At 37.1% G+C, this 16,713-nt stretch overlaps 1 protein-coding gene across 6 annotated transcripts in view; it reads right to left on the reverse strand.

Moving 5' to 3' along the window:
- Nucleotides 1-16,713, reverse strand: part of cpt1a2b (carnitine palmitoyltransferase 1A2b) — a 65,276-nt gene that overhangs the window by 27,837 nt on the left and 20,726 nt on the right. For 4 of the 6 annotated variants that reach the window (XR_012401061.1, XR_012401060.1, XM_073944584.1 and 1 more), the window contains exons 9-12: nucleotides 8,787-8,874; nucleotides 8,510-8,705; nucleotides 498-686; nucleotides 311-416 (exon numbers count right to left, since the gene is read on the reverse strand). Coding sequence is in view for 4 of the 6 variants with exons in the window: in XM_073944584.1 (XP_073800685.1) it covers nucleotides 311-416; nucleotides 498-686; nucleotides 8,510-8,705; nucleotides 8,787-8,874 (579 nt within the window). In the remaining 2 variants the exon portion in view is untranslated. Of the gene's footprint in view, nucleotides 1-310; nucleotides 417-497; nucleotides 687-3,102; nucleotides 3,182-8,509; nucleotides 8,875-16,713 lie in introns of those variants that run through there. The other 2 variants (XM_073944585.1, XM_073944582.1) reach the window with 2 other exon arrangements.

Raw genomic sequence — 16,713 nt, forward strand, 5'->3', positions numbered from 1 at the left:
AACAAATTTTTTAATATGTGTACAAACTATATATATTCATTTGATGTAAATGTTTATTGTGTCTGGAAGCTTGAATAGAAGATTAAAAGTCCATGGTTTTTGTAAACACATGAATGCTGCTGTGGGAGTGAGAGATCAACTCTGTCTTTGTCTATTCACAACACCCACAGACAATTCATCTGCTTATAGATAAAATTAAAATAAATGGCCAGTGGGTTGGTGACTAATACTGAAACTTGAAGTGTGACATTTGATTTCTAATGACTTAAGTTCATCATGTAAATTGCTGCTGTGAGACTCGCAGACTCACCTCCCACAGGTGGGCTACTATGGGTGCATCGGCCCAAGAATGTTCTGCATTCAGCCCATTTTTTCCATTCTTATACACCACAACAGAAAATGACTTGTCAAACCACCTTAGAGAAAGAAAACAGGAGTGAAGCAAAGCTGTGGACACAAAAACTTTTAAGTACAAACAAAATATGCTGCTCTCCCACCTGTCATAGCATTTTCCATGAAGAAGAGATTTGGCATATCGGTCCAAATTCTCAGAGGGATTTTCCCCCTTCATGCCTTCCGCTTGGTCATCAAGCGTGACAAAAAATGCTGCTTTCTCAATGCAGTCTAGCGATTGCTTATTGACTCCAGAGCTGAAGAACTGCTTTCTCACACGAGCCCAGGGTGTCCTGATAGGATAGAGATATTTAAGCATCTTAACCATTGAAGATAACATGCTCCTATAACAGATACAAACTCCCTTTTACCTATCTTATTGAGATATTAAATTAATTTTAAAGCATAGTTCATCTAAAAATGAAAGTTTTCTCATAATTAACTCACCCTTCACTTGTTACAAACCTTTATGAGTTATAAACAAAAAGCTATGGGTCAAGAACAAACCTCCGAGATAGCAAAAGCTGTCTGGCCCACCTCTGGAACATTTGTTTTGGCCCATCTGTCTATTTGTCTGATAATGCCTTGCCTTCATCAGGGTGTCAACATACAAGTGCAATTGAAGTTCATTTAAAGAGTCCAAATAAGTCTCAAGTGTCCCTAGTGTGTGTGTCAGCTCAAAATACAACACAAATAATGTTGTAAAACTCTTTGATCCTGGACCTTTGGTTTTGGTTCAAATTGTGCCATTTTGGTGACCTTCGATTTTAATTAAAATGAGGTTGTGCTCTTCTCAAATAAGGGCGGACCTATAAATGCATATGCTTTAGCACAATGGCAAATTTAAAACATGGCTAATTTTATCTCTTTGAAAGACAGAAAATATCAAAATAAGTGTCTTAGAAGAAGAAAGTCTATAGAGACTACAGAGTTCATTTGTACATTCTAAAACTCCACATTTATAATCCTCTTGGACACTGAAATTGGGTCTTATCATACACCAGGCATAAAAAGGCACAAGATGTGATTGGCGTGATTTGTTGCTATTTTCAGATTAATTCTACCCTAATTTTCACGTTTTCTGCCACGCGGTTTGAACAACAAATTCACTTGTACTACTTTGTGGACCAATGGGTGTGCTGGTCTATAAAGGAGGTTTGTTAAGAGGCATTGTTGGCCCATTCTGAGAAATTGAAATAGACCACTCAATTGACTATGTAAAAGCCAGTCCAAAGTCCCGCTCAGAGTTAAGCACCTATGTAGGTTTAAATGTTTAATACACACAAATGCTTAATGTACAGCAATTCACAAATATCTTTAAATATGAAAAAAAAGGATTAAAATGTTACAAAAATTATTATTTTCTATATAGACATAAAAACTACTGCATCCATGCCTTCATCACGGTGGTCTTTTTCAGTTTATTCATGTCAATTAGAATTTTATATTATGATATTATTATAAGCAGTATTATTAATTTTATGCACATTTATGTTTGTTTTATTAAAAATAAGTTTAGATTTGTCCATCTGTCGGGATTTGAAGACGTTTGCTTCACCATATGGGTCATAAGAATAGAACATGTGTTTGGATATAACTTTTTTTTTGGCCACACTTCATTATTATTGTTCATTTATTAGTTTGCTGGAAATTAGAACTGAATTTAGAAATAGTTTTGAACAATTCTTTGTGCTTAAACTAAGTTAAATATGTAGGCTAATGGATGTCTTCAGTGGAGTGCGTACAACACTATTTCCTTATCCACAAAAGTAGTAAAGTAAAGAGTGAAAGTAAAGAAAAAGTAAAGAGGCACAGTGGAGGAGGCTTGTTCTTTATCCTTGTGCTGCAGATGGTCTGTTCAGTTGTTTTCTCGCTAGTGAAGAGTTCAGTTTTTCCCACTCACAGCGTCCACCATGTAAATAGCAAATGTGCCATGGCGCGACGCAATTGACTCCTAAAGGCAATATAAGATGAGAAAAGCACAACCCTGTTATACCATGCACCAGTATGCAGAGTATATTTTCAGTCCATAAAATAGCAAGTGGATTCAGGCACAACCTTAATGCTTTTGTGCCATGCACTTTAGACTTTGCACCTAGATTGTTAAAATAGAGCCCATTATCTAAAGCAGGTACAGTGAAAACTCTAATGGCAGATGGCTGCTTCTCATTCAGGGCTGTTTATCCTAATGAGAGTAAGAAATCATCACTAATGGGCAGGGCTCTTCCCCTTTGATGACAAAGGGAGAATGTCAATCAAAGGGTTTTATTTCTGGGTGGGGTATCCCTGTAATATAAGGGTTATTTTTGAGAATGTAATAAGGTTTCACTTGACTTTGAATAAGGAAGGCCATTCATTTTGTCATTTTATCTATTGTTAATATAATGTAATGTACTTTAAAACTTGAAAAACTTTCACTTCAGTTTGGAGTAATATAAAGAGCAAATTAATAGAAAGGCAACACTAACAACTCAATTTAACCGAGATCTAAAGAAGAGCATTTCTCAACACACAACACATCAAACTTTGCAGCAGATGAGCTACAGCAGCAAAAGAACCACAACGGATGCTACTTATTTCTGCTAAGAACAGGAAACCTAAGCTACAGTTTGCAAGGGCTCACCAAAATTGAAAGAGAGAAGATTGGACAAAAGTGATGACAATATTTGCAGTGTGTGAAACTGCCATCACAGTTGTAGAATGACTCACATTTTATCTGGGTCAAGAATGAACCAGCAATTGCAGACAGGTTAAGCAGTTCCCATGACAACTGAACAACAAACACCATCTGTTTTCAAAAAAAAATATATATATATAAAAGAAATATCCACAAGTTTGATTCTAGCACTAAACATATGGGGCGGCTCTGCTTAATGTTTTTTGTTGTCTAAACTGATGCTTATGGAGGTGATGTGAATAGCTGTAGTTCATTAAACACTCCCAGTTCAGTATGTTATAATGTGCACATACAGTAGCATCCAAGTGTGAAGGTTATATACACGGTATAAAACTGCTTTCATTTCAGGTATTTAAGCACTCACATTAAAGTGATGGTGCAGGTGTGTACAAAATCCTCACATTTCCTGTCTGACCTGATGCCCTATTGCTTGCTCAAGCTATTGTCATTGCAACATGTACAGACTTTTGAAGGTAATAGATGTAATAAAAAGTAGTAGCATTAGATGAGCCCTAAGTGGATGCTTATTACATTTTTGTCTAACTGCCAAAGTATTAAGGGTTTAAGGCAAAGATGTACACCACCTGACAAAATCTTGTCATCGATCACAGGTGTAAGGACAGCAGATAATAACTTGACTTCAAGTCGATCATTAGGAATAGTGGAAGAAAATAGATTTTTGTCATGAATCATCTGTTGAACTGCATCCCAATCATCACAAATACTGCAGAAGACCTATTGGGACCCGCATGGACCCAAGATTCTCACAGAAGCAGTCAAGTTTGGTCAAGGAAAAATTATGGTTTTGAGTTACATTCAGTATGGGGGCGTGCGAGAGATCTGCAGAGTGGATGGCAACATCAACAGTCTGAGCTATCAAGACATTTGTGCTGCCCATTCCATTACAAACTACAGGAGAGGGCACATTCTCCAGCAGGATAGCACTCCTTCTCATACTTCAGTCTCCACATCAAAGTTCCTGAAAGAAAAGGAGGTCAAGGTGCACCAGGATTGGCCAGCCCTGTCACCAGATATGAACATTATTGAGCATGTCAGGGTAAGATGGAGGAGGCATTAAAGATAAATGCAAAGAATCTTGATGAACTCTGAAAGTCCTGCAAGAATGCTTTCTTTGCCATTCCAGATGGCTTTCTTAATAAGTTATTTCAGTCATTGCAGAGATGTGTGGATGCAGTCCTCCAAATTCATGGTAGTCAAACACAATATTAATTCCTTTACACTGCACCATGACTTTATATTCTATACTGTACATCATTTCTGTTAAGCGACAATAATTTTGTCTAATCAAAGTCAGACCTTACTGTCCTAATTAATGATTATAAATCAAGGCATGATCTATGTGGAGAGGTAAGCGTGATCGAACACCCAATCAGGGGGGAGAGCATGCTAGGAGCCCGGCGGCTAATCAGCGGGTCAATCAGGAATGATAAATAACACCTGTCTTTCTAGTGATTGGGCCGGAGAGACTCCCTTCTTAAGGAGAACGGGAGGAGCAGTCGGGAGAGGAGAGAGCACACACACACACACACACACACACACACACACACACACATAGATACATGTGTGGTGACATCCAAACATAAATAAAAGATTTGCTTACCTGAATCGCCGACCCTGTCTTCTTCTTCCCTCAACAACGAACATTATTACAATCATATTTTATTTTGTCGTAATCTAGAGGCCTTTGCCTTTTGTATAAGCTACTTCTTATACCAAATGATCAACTAGAAGTCAAGTTATTACTTGTTGTTTCTAAAACTTGTATAGGTGACAAGACTTTTGTCAGGTACTGTATGTCGTGGTTTAATATAATTTTCCTATCAACAACTTTTGAAGTGTATGTGAATGACAGACTTAAAAAGTCCTTTCTTTATAGTTCTGTCTAATATTCTAAAGACATCTGAAAGCACAGCTTGGCATTGTTTTTCTTGTGTCATGAACATGAACAGACAAAGAGACATGCTTCAACGGCGGGTGATGGCACAGGTTAAGTACTGGTCTAGCTCATTTGTAAGCAGGGTGTGGTAATACCCTTTGATAGCTAAAAACTATTTAAACGGAGCAGCACCCTAACAATGAGGCCAACGGCATTCCCTGTATGTAATGACTGCAAACAGTTCAGACAATTATTTGCTACATATAACAAATAATATCTAAATACCCCTTTTCAATCCAACAAACTGCTGGCTGACACCCAACACTCCTGCACCCAGGTAAACCCAGACCAGTGTTACCATAGTAAAAAAAAAGGTTTACGAACAAAAACGAAAGTGTGCATTCACTCAGGAACAGTTAATGTTCAAACAAAGTACAAACAAGCACGCCATCGTAAGTCAAGGTTAAAAAGTACATGCACCAAGAAGTTGGACATCAAAACACTGTAATACTGAACTCAAAGAACTCTACGAGACATAACGCAAGAACTGAGGTGCTTGGCAATATAATAGAAAAACCCAGTTTGTTTGGACGATGCGCATGACATTATCAACAGCTAATAAAAAATGGCTGAAGATGTCATTTTAGAAAACATACAAAGCTCTGTGGATTACCTAAAATATCCTTGTCCTGTGAGATGAACTTTGAGATTTGGGTATAAAGAAGAACAACAGCCTTTCAGGCAGATATTAAAACAATCATGTATTCAGGTGAAGACAAACATGCCTGTGAAATGCTGTGATGACTTGCTGCGATGAGACAACTGCTTCAAAAAAATCAATGCATATACACTTTATCAAAAGTGGAGGATAAAATCATATATGATAAAGCATAAATAAAATCCTAACAAAAGGATCTGCAGCATCCAAATGTTTTCCAGCCTTATCCATCAAAGTGAGGGTGGCATGTTCCACTCCACGCTCCTATCTATAAGCTAATTGCAACTATTCTAGTTTTCAAGCCATTGCCTAATAGAGTTGCTTGCCAAACCATGCACTTAAAAATCACAGAAGTCAAGGAAACTGGTCTGTAATTGATAAGGTCCTTAACATGTGTCTTTTTTGGTGGTCCCAGGCCTAAGGTGTAAAAAAAAAAAAAAAAAAAAAAAAACTGTTAGTTGGGCACCAGTTGGTACCAGATAATGATGTATTTTTGGGTTAAAACTCGCAATAAAACACGTTCCACATATTTTTTTCTGTATTATTATATTGGACTGTGGGGGAAACTGGAGCACCCGGAGGAAACCCACACGAACACGGGGAGAACATGCAAACTCCACACAGAAATGTCAATTGACCCAGCCGAGACTCGACCCAGCGCCCTTCTTGCTGTGAGGTGACTGTGCTACCCACTGCACCACCATGTCGCCCCGTTACCAAACATCATCAGGGTTACTGTTAAAACAAGCATAAAAGTGATTCGATTCAGTCGCAAGACATGAAGAATCAAAACACTGAATATTATACTGCTTCTGTTTCCTCTTCATCAAACTATTTAGGCTTTTCCAGGCCATCCTTGAATTGCCCATTTTAAACTTTTCCTCAGCTTTACATTTATACTTCAGTTCAGCCTTCATTTTTATTTAAATTCTTTTGGCAATTGTTTCTCAGCCTTTTTTTTAAAGCGATTTTTCAAGGACCAGACATAGTTTAAGGATTTTCTCATTTTACAGTTACTATATAACATTGTTTGCACAAAAATCAAATATGCCCGATTTTTAGGCTCGCCTTGTTTGTTTGTTTGTTTAGGTTGTATGCTGCCTGACTATCGACCATTCATCAGTGTATTCATCAGTGCCCGTATTTATCCGTTTGCTCCTGTATTGACTGTTGCTTGCCTGACCTTTGTCTGCATAATAAACCCTGCTTTTAGATCTGCACTCCTTTGTCCAGCATACCATCCACATTACATATATAATATATATTTTAAAAATCTAATGCTATATAGAGCGTGGTTATGATATTTTATTATTGACGACTTTTGGATTAGTTGTATGAAAAAAATTGCATTGTGGATATTCTGTGCTGTTTTTTTGTGCAGGTGTGGTATCTGTGCAATGAATTATTAACATTCCTTTCCCGTAATCAGGGAGGATTTGATGGAAACTATTATGAAATCCGTTTTTGAAAGAAAAAACTGGTGGAGGTTGCAAATATCTCTGAGGTTAATGGAAAACTAAGGTGTTCATTGTTGTAAACAGTTTCAGTTAATAAGTAGTTTATCACTTTAATTATACAGACAGGAAGACATGTTTCATAGGTAGAATATTCATTTTAACCAGTGCATTGCAGTGCAGCCATTATATTGTAGGTCAGTGTTTCTCAACCGCATTCCTGGAGGACCACCAACACTGCATGTTCTGGATGTGTCTTTTGTCTGTCACACCCATTTCAGGTCTTTCAGTCTCTGATAATGAGCTGATGATCTGAATCAGGTGTGTTTGTGTTACAATCGCCAGCGACCTAATCCTTGCTGGTAAACAAACAAATTGCTATAGAACTACAAAATTGGCCATTATTTGGACTACATTTCCAGTCATGCACCCCTCACACACACCTGTTCTAGTTTCCATGGATTACACACACACATAGCTGGAGGATTGTTATGGACTGATTACAAGCACTATTTAAACAGCACACACGCATGCATTAGTGCTGAGTTTTCTTAAACTGTACTGTAAACATTCCGATGCGTTTCCTTTGCCTTCTCGTGCCGTTAGTTTGGTTAAGGAGACACAGAAAATGTGCAGAGCTGTTGATCCTCCAGGAAGGTGGTTGAAAAACACGGTTGTAGGTTGTGTTAATGCATTGCATAATTTATCTATTTATTATGTATTAGGATATAATTCATCAAAATTGTAGTTGTAAAAAAAAAAACATTACTGACAAAACTGCATTACTGACATTTTTTCATGACCAAAAACTATGTTAAACAATCAAATAATTGAGTCATTTATCAGCTTTGTTTGTCACGGAGTATTATGCAGAATTAGTTATGCTATTACTTTACCTTTTACTCCAACAAGAAATAATCTTTTTTTCTATGCAAATATGTATGTAACTCTAAAGTCTGTTTCCTTGAGTCATATTATATTATATTATATTATATTATATTATATTATATTATATTATATTATATTATATTATATTATATTATATTATATTATATTATATTATATTATATTATAGCCTTTATAATATCATTACTTTAGTTTTTTTTGGAGGATAACCCATAAAATTTATATTCCACCATGAGTCTTTACCTCTAAAATTATAAAATCAAAGACAACTATTTGAATTAATAAAATTAATATTAATAAAATTTGAATGTAACAGAATACCACAACAATCGATGCACAGAGGATGTTGTCTAAAAGTTCTTCTGGAATGATCAGACCTATCTAGGAAATATTCACAGTAAAGTGTTCTGCTGACATAAATCCACACATTACCCCCCCAATTTAAAAAAACACGAGTGTCTAACCGGTTTCCTGCTGTCAGTGCTCCTAGTTTCTCCTCTCCTGGAGAAGGAGGTGAGGGGTCATCCAAAATCCTTTGAATCTGAAATTGGATCTCTCTAGGTGAAAGCAATCGTCCAGCTCGGTAGACCCATAATCTGAAGTAACGGCCTCTGTGATAAACAGCAACAAACTCGCTGTCCTGCCAGTGCTGCAGAACATCTGAGAGACAAAGAGACTGCATCAAAGGCCATTTTCTTAATGCGTATTTATGTCTGCATGTCTGTATGAATGTGCGTTTACCAGTCTCTTCTCCAGGTGTTCGAGTGGTGTTGAACATGCGCTCACACTGAGCTGCACACAGCGGTATGACCGTACCAGGAATACGACTCTAAAGAAATAATCATGTCATAATGTCAATTATTACAGAAAAACTGATTCACATTTTCCCCTATACTGCTCATTCTCAATAAATCACCAATTTTGTCACAGCACACAGTTTATCACAGACCGCTGCATAAAATGAAAATGCAAAAATTTAAATGTCCTCAGTATTTTCTTTAAGTCATTAGTTAAAAAAAAAAAAAAGAGTTCAAGTGGGGGGGGCGCATGCGCGGAAAGCATGGAGTAGTCGAGTTTTTTTGAGCTGCTCTCTAATAACATTGATTTTCGAATATAACTCCATCTTTCGTGTCTTTATTCTATTTAATAACTATCAGTCATATCTTGGATTTACTCTTAATAGTTCGAAGTAAGATTTCAATTATTTTCGTAACTTTTTGGGTGTTTTACCGACTTTTCTTGATTCATCGCGTGCTCGATCATGGCGTCTAGAAAGTCTTCAAAAACCGTGACTGCTGTCAGGGATGATATCGCCGCGTGTGACACTCTATCTCAGGCAAATGTGAGTGTTATACTGGCTGCAATAAACTCGCAAGGTGACGATCTGAAGAAATTAATTGACGAGAAGATGACCGCTTTGAGTGGTCGGCTGGATACACTGGATGCGGCGATGGCTAATTTGCAGTCGGAACAAACTGGCTTTAATCTAAAATTAGTGGATGTGGAAGAAGCACTGAATGAGGTGGACCGACGCGTCGGAGAAACTGAAAAAAAGTGCCAGGAACTGCAAGCTGAGAACAAATCATTATGGACTAAGCTGAATGACTTGGAAGGCCGATCTCGAAGGCTCAACTTAAAATTCGTTGGAATATCTGAAGGGGAGGAACAGGGCAGCACTTCGCGGTTCATCTCGGACGTGATCACTGAACTATTTGGCAACGAACATTTTCCAAAGCCCGTCAAAATCGATCGGGCACACCGTGCCCTTCTACCAAAGCCATCTGCGGGTCAAAGACCCCGCACAATTATTGCAAGACTTCATCATGATAGGGACAAAGATTTAATTCTTCGCCTCAGCAGGGAGAATTTCCCGCTGAAGTACAAGGGCAGCCAGATATATATTTTTCCTGACTACAGTCCCGAGGTCACTGCGCAGCGCCGTGCTTTTGGTCCGATCACGCGAGCTTTACGCGCAGCTGGCATGAAATGGTCGCTGCGCTTTCCAGCAAAATTGATGTTGACTCATAATGGAAAGTCGATGTCATTCACATCTCCTGAAGAGGCAAAAAAATTTGTGGATGTACTTCCTAATGTTTCGATCTGATCCCTGGTCAGGAAGTTCTATGACCATCACGCCTGAATGTTTAGACTAAAGCAGGTCGCACACCAGAAGCGACGCTCGGCGGCGCGCCGCGCAGCGCCACGTATTTTAGAATTCTAATCATAGGTTTCTATCAGGATACACACACCGGCGCCGCAAGTCGGCGGCTGTCGGCGGCGCCCGGCGACGGCTCAGGACGCAGTTCATTTTTCAGCCGCGCCACAGAGCGCCATCTGATTAGTTTCATGTTAAATATCATTCGAATGTGCGCGTCTGGTGTGCGATACTTTAATCTGTCATGTACGCGCCGTGTCGCGGCGCCGAGCGGCGCTTCTGGTGTGCGACCTGCTTAAGACTGATAGTTTTTTTTTCTTCTGATGGACCAATGACTATGACACGCGAGGTAGAGGAATAATAACATTATTTGCAGAGAGTGGACCCTCTCGAGTTTTTTTTTTTTCTTTCTTCTCTTTCTCCCTTACTGAAGGTTGCTATTTTCATTTTTAAGTTTTTTTGTGTGGCTGCTTTTTCTTTTATCAGTCCTAGGTAAGATTTGTACTCTTTGCTTTGTCCTCTTGCTGGCTCCGTGAAGATGGGGGGGAAATGCTGTTCTGCACTGGGGTTTGGGATGGGGTTGGGGCTGTTACCACATTTTTTTTTGTTGCACCAATTGTTTACGGCACTTATAAGTTTTTATGTAAATAAGCTGGACGGGTTTTATGATGTTTTCTTTCTGATTGTTATAATAATGATTGTTAGAAGAAACAAAATATGAATGTGAATTTTGTCAGTTGGAATGTAAGAGGAATGGGGCACCCGATAAAACGTGGCAAAGTGTTTGCACATTTAAAGTCTTTATCAGCTGATATAATTTTTCTTCAAGAGACTCATATTAGAGCTAATGAACAGTTAAGACTGCGGGCAAATTGGATCTCTCAAGTATACCAAGCAACATTTTCTTCCAAGGCAAGAGGTGTGGCTATTCTTTTCAAAAAGTCGATTCCATTTCGTTCTCATTCAGTAATATCAGATCCAGGGGGCAGATATGTTATTGTATCGGGCTGTATTAATAATGTTCCAATCACATGTGTTAATGTGTATGGCCCTAACATTGATGACCCGGCTTTTTTTAGGAAATTATTTGGACTCCTTCCAGATACCAATGCTACTAACGTAGTAATCGCGGGAGATTTTAATTGTTATTTAGATTCTTATCTTGACCGCTCTTCAGCTCGTGTTCCTTCTCCTATCCAGTCTGTTGGGGTTCTAAATAGTCTTATTAAGTCCATGAATTTTGTGGATGTATGGAGATTACTGAATCCTACTGGTCGGGATTATTCTTTTTTTTCTCAAGTTCACAAATCTTACTCTCGTATAGATTATTTTATTATTGACTCCAAAATTATAAAAGACGTTGTTCAATCTAAATACCATAACATTCTAATTTCGGATCATAGCCCCGTCTCACTAGGTTTAAGTTTGTCTTTACCAAAGAACCAATATTGTTGGCGTTTTAACCCTAACTTGCTAATGGATAAAAAGTTTACCTCATTTCTTTCAAATCAGCTGAGTCAATTTTTAGAGACCAACGATAAAGGAGACGTATCTGACTCATGTTTGTGGGAAACCTGTAAAGTTGTTTTGAGAGGACATATTATTGCTTTTGAATCTGCACATAAAAAGGAAAAACGCAAACGACTATTTGAGATTGAAAATATCCTTCCTTCCTTGGAAAAAGCTTTTCAAGAATCCAAAGCTCAATCAGACCTTAATGAAATTTTAAAATTGAAATACGAATATAATTCAATTCTGAGTGATCAGGTCTCTAATGTACTATTGAAGCTTAAGCAGAAACATTTTGAACTCAGTGACAAAGCAGATACTTTTCTTGCTCGTCAGCTTAAAGGGGTGCAGGCCAGTCGTGCTATTCATCAAATTAGAGCTCAAAATGGTGATTTGGTAACGCATCCTAAAGAAATCAATGACTGCTTTACAGAATTTTATGAGCATCTTTATTCTTCAACCAGTCCAGTAATGAGTGACTTGGGACATAGCTTTCTCAATAAAGTGAACTTTCCAAAGCTTAGTGATAGTGCTAAAAAGGAATTAGAACAACCTTTCGATCTTAGTGAAGTGCTGGGAGCAATTAATTCCCTTCCCAGTGGAAAAGCCACAGGTCCAGATGGGTATGGAATTGAATTTTATAAAGCAAATGCATCTACATTGGCTCCTCTCTTGCTTCGTATGTTAAATCACTCAATTGAGCTAAATAAGTTTCCTGACTCTTTATATGAAGCGTTTGTGTGTCTTTTGAAGAAAAAAGACAGAGATGATACTGAGCCAGCTAATTACAGACCAATTAGTCTTCTTAACAGTGATCAAAAGGTTATCGCAAAAATTTTGGCTACTCGATTAAACAAACATGTGGATTCATTAATTCATTCCGACCAAACTGGCTTTATTTTGGGAAGGTTCTCCTTTTGTAACTCACGCCGCCTATTAAACATTTTATACAACAATCAGTCAAAAAAATCTAAGGCAGCAATCCTCTCCCTGGATGCAGAGAAAGCCTTTGACCGAATTGAATGGAGTTATATGTTTTCTGTTCTAGAGAGATTCGGCTTTGGTGAAAATTTTATCAGGTTAATTAAAATGCTTTACTTGGCTCCTAAGTCTGCAATTCTCACAAATTCTGATCGATCTGCATTTTTCCAGCTACAGCGGGGAACACGACAGGGGTGTTGTTTAAGTCCGCTGCTGTTTGATCTGGCCCTAGAACCCTTGGCTATATACTTACGTACCCATTCTGAGATTCGAGGTATGCCCTGTGGAAAATTCGAGGTTAAACTATCTTTGTATGCTGATGATTTAATATTATTTTTAAATGACCCATCCACCGCTTTTCCACATTTAATGGAAACACTTAATATTTTTGGTTCCTTCTCTGGTTATTCAGTTAATTGGGGAAAAAGTATGTTTTTGCCTCTGGGAGATGGCTTGGACTCTGGATTTTTGAAATCTCTGCCTGTTAAAATTGTAGATAATCATTTCACCTACTTGGGATTAATTATCCCCAAACATTTTAAGGATATTTATAGATTAAATTTTCTAGCGGCTATTAACAAATTAAAATTATCTATCGAGAAGTGGAGGATTCTTCCATTATCATTAATAGGCCGAATTAATGCCATCAAGATGGTTATTTTGCCTCGTTTTCTTTATCTTTTTCAGAATTTACCCATATTTCTCCCAAAATCCTTTTTTAAATTGTTAGATTCTGTGATTTTTCCTTTCATTTGGGGATATAGGGCACACAGAATTTCAAAACCCCATTTGCAAAAGTCTAGGGAAGTGGGAGGGCTAGCAACGCCCACATTCCGTCAATACTATTGGGCAGCTAACATGAGGGCTATGATGTTTTGGCATGAGTGTGATCAAGTTGCTTCTGATCAGTCAGATATATGTCCTAAGTGGTTACAGTTTGAGGCTTGTTCAGTTGGCAACATTTCTTTGGCTGCAATTTTGTGGTCGAAAGCTCTATCACTGAAAAAAGTTCAATGTAAGAATATTATTGTTCTTAATTCTATTAAAATTTTAAATCAAGTGAAAATGACATTAAAGATCGAGCATCCCTCTGTTTATTTACCTATCTGCAAAAATCATGATTTTGTGCCTGGACAACTTGATAAGATCTTCACTTTTTGGAGTAACAATGGACTGCGTTCAGTAAAGGATTTTTATGTAGATAACAAACTGGCCACATTTGAATACTTATATAAAACTTTTGGACTCTCACAATCACACTTTTTTCGTTATTTACAGGTGCGTCATTTTATCAAACACAACTTTCCACAGTGCGAGGAAGTCTCTCTTGACCATGATTTGTACAAGCTTTTGAGGCAGTGCCCAATGGAGAAACATTTAGTGACCAAATTTATAGATCTGTTTTCTTCTCACGTCTCGGTCTCTACTGCACATCTGAAAGATTCTTGGGAGAGGGAATTAGGAATTGACATTTCATCCTCTACCTGGGAGGAGGGATTGAGTCGTATTCATTCTTGTTCTATAAATGTAAGGCTACAGCTCATTCAATTTAAAGTGATGCATAGATTGCACTATACAAAAGCCAAACTTAATAAGCTGTATCCTTTTGTCTCTCCTCTGTGTGATAAATGCAAAGGCGCAGTCGGGACCTATGGTCATATATTTTGGTCCTGTCCAGAAGTATCTGAATTTTGGAAAAGTATCTTCGGACTTTACTCCCAGGCTTTTGAAATGGACATAAAAATTGATGTAGAAATAGCATTGTTTGGATGGTCAGACCAGGCTCTAACTTGGCCTAAACATCAACAACTCTCCTTTATGTTTGGCATGGTGTTGGCCAAGAGAGTGATTCTGATGGAGTGGAAATCCACAACACCTCCAAATTTTTTTAAATGGTTAGCTGAAATGGTTTCTGCCCTCAAGTTGGAAAGGATACGCTTCTCTAGATTTGGCAAACAAAAGTTGTATGACAAAACATGGGGCCCCTTCCTCAGATGTATAGGTTATTAATGTTTCTGTAATATTTTTTTTTTTCTGGTAATTTTTTTTTTCTTCTCTCCACTTCCTTTTTACATGTTATTCTATTCTGTCTCTTATTCCATCAGTCTGGCTAAAATTTCTTTATTGTTTTGTGATGGTGCTGTAAAATTGCTGTTATGTTTGCTTGTGTTTTGGTGCATGTTCTAGTTAGTATAAGGTAATAACACTGAGACAAGTTTGTCAACATATATATATGATGTACATTATTTGGTGTTATGTTCTTACAAAAACTTCTATAAATAAAGTATAAAAAAAAAAAAAAAAAAAAAAAAAAAGAGTTCAAGTGTTATGAGTTTCTTTCTTCTATTGAACACAAAAGAGGATATTTTGAAGAAAGCTGGAAATCTGTACCATCGACTATTAAAATACTATGTAAGTTACTGGCTTCCAGTGTCTTCATAAATAAATATTATTGTGTGGTTAACAGAAGAAAAAAACAAGTAAATGATGACAGATTTTTCCTTTTAGGGTGAACTATATACTTAAGCCCTGTTGTGACAACAGCACAATCCTCACAGCGGTCTAAATAAATGCACCTATTCATGGCAACAAAACAACATGCCATACTAGACTGACAGAATAATCAAGTATAGTTAAAGGAGCAAGCAGATGGAAATCTAGCTTTTTGACACATTAATTGTGACATGTTGAAAGCTGCGAAAATATTCAGAGTAGTTTATCAATTTAAGGGATAGTTCACCTGCTAATTTTTACTGACCCTCAAGTGTAATGCAATGTGTATTTATATAGCGCATTTATCATGTATGACCTACACACAAAGCGCTTCACAATCATGAGGGGGTCTCTCCACACCACCACCAGTGTGCAGCATTCACTTGGATGATACGACGGCAGCCACAGGACAATGGCGCCAGTGCGCTCACCACACACCAGCTATTGGTGGAGTGGAGAAACGGTGATACAGGCAATTAAGTGAATGGAAATGATTGGGAGGCCATGACGGTTAAGGACTAAGAGGGAGTTCAGCCAGGACACCGGGGTTACACCCCTACTCTTTACGAGAAGTGCCATGGGATTTTGAATGACCGCAGAGAGTCAGAACCTCGGTTTAACTTCTAATCCGAAAGATGGGTAAAGTGGTTACAAACCTAGGTACTTTGAATACAAAATGGGATATTATGAAAAATGTTAGTAACATTTACCCACTGACATCCACAGTAAAAAAACAAAAACAAATACAAAGTCAATGGGTACAGGTTTAAAACAATTGGTGTATTGGTGTAAATGTAATTCACATTTTAAAAATTTATTCATAAATAAAATAAAATAAAAAACTAAAGTAACACTAAACAAAAGGAAACATTTACAAACACTTTAAACATGTACAGTTGAAGTCAGAATTATTAGCCCCCCTGAATTATTAGCCCCGTTTATTTTTCTCCCCAATTTCTGTTTAAGATTTAACACATTTCTAATCATAATAGTTTTAATAACTAATTTCTAATAACTGATTTATTTTATCTTTGTCATGATGACAGTAAATAATATTTTACTAGATATTTTTTAAGACACTTCTATACAGCTTAAAGTGACATTTAAAGGCTTAACTAGGTTAATTAGGTTAACTAGGCAGGTTAGGGGAATTAGGCAAGTTATTGTATAACGATGGTTTGTTCTGTAGACTATCGAATATATATAAATATATATTGCTTAAGGGGGCTAAAAATATTAACCCTAAAATGTATTTAAAAAAAAAACAGCTTTTATTCTAGCTGAAATAAAACTAATAAGACTTATATGATAAAAAAATATTATCAGACATACTGTGAAAATGTACTTGCTCTGTTAAACATCATTTGAGAAAATATTTAAAAAATAAAAATTCAAAGTGGGCTAATATTTCTGACTTCAACTGTAAATCAGTATGAAAAAATAAATGCTTTCAATTTAACTGTATTGATATTACAAAGAAGAATTTAAACATTTAAATATATTTATTTTACACACAAAAATAATATTTGT

The sequence above is a fragment of the Danio rerio genome, chromosome 3, assembly GCF_049306965.1.
Source record: "Danio rerio strain Tuebingen ecotype United States chromosome 3, GRCz12tu, whole genome shotgun sequence".
Classification (NCBI taxonomy): Eukaryota; Metazoa; Chordata; class Actinopteri; order Cypriniformes; family Danionidae; genus Danio; species Danio rerio.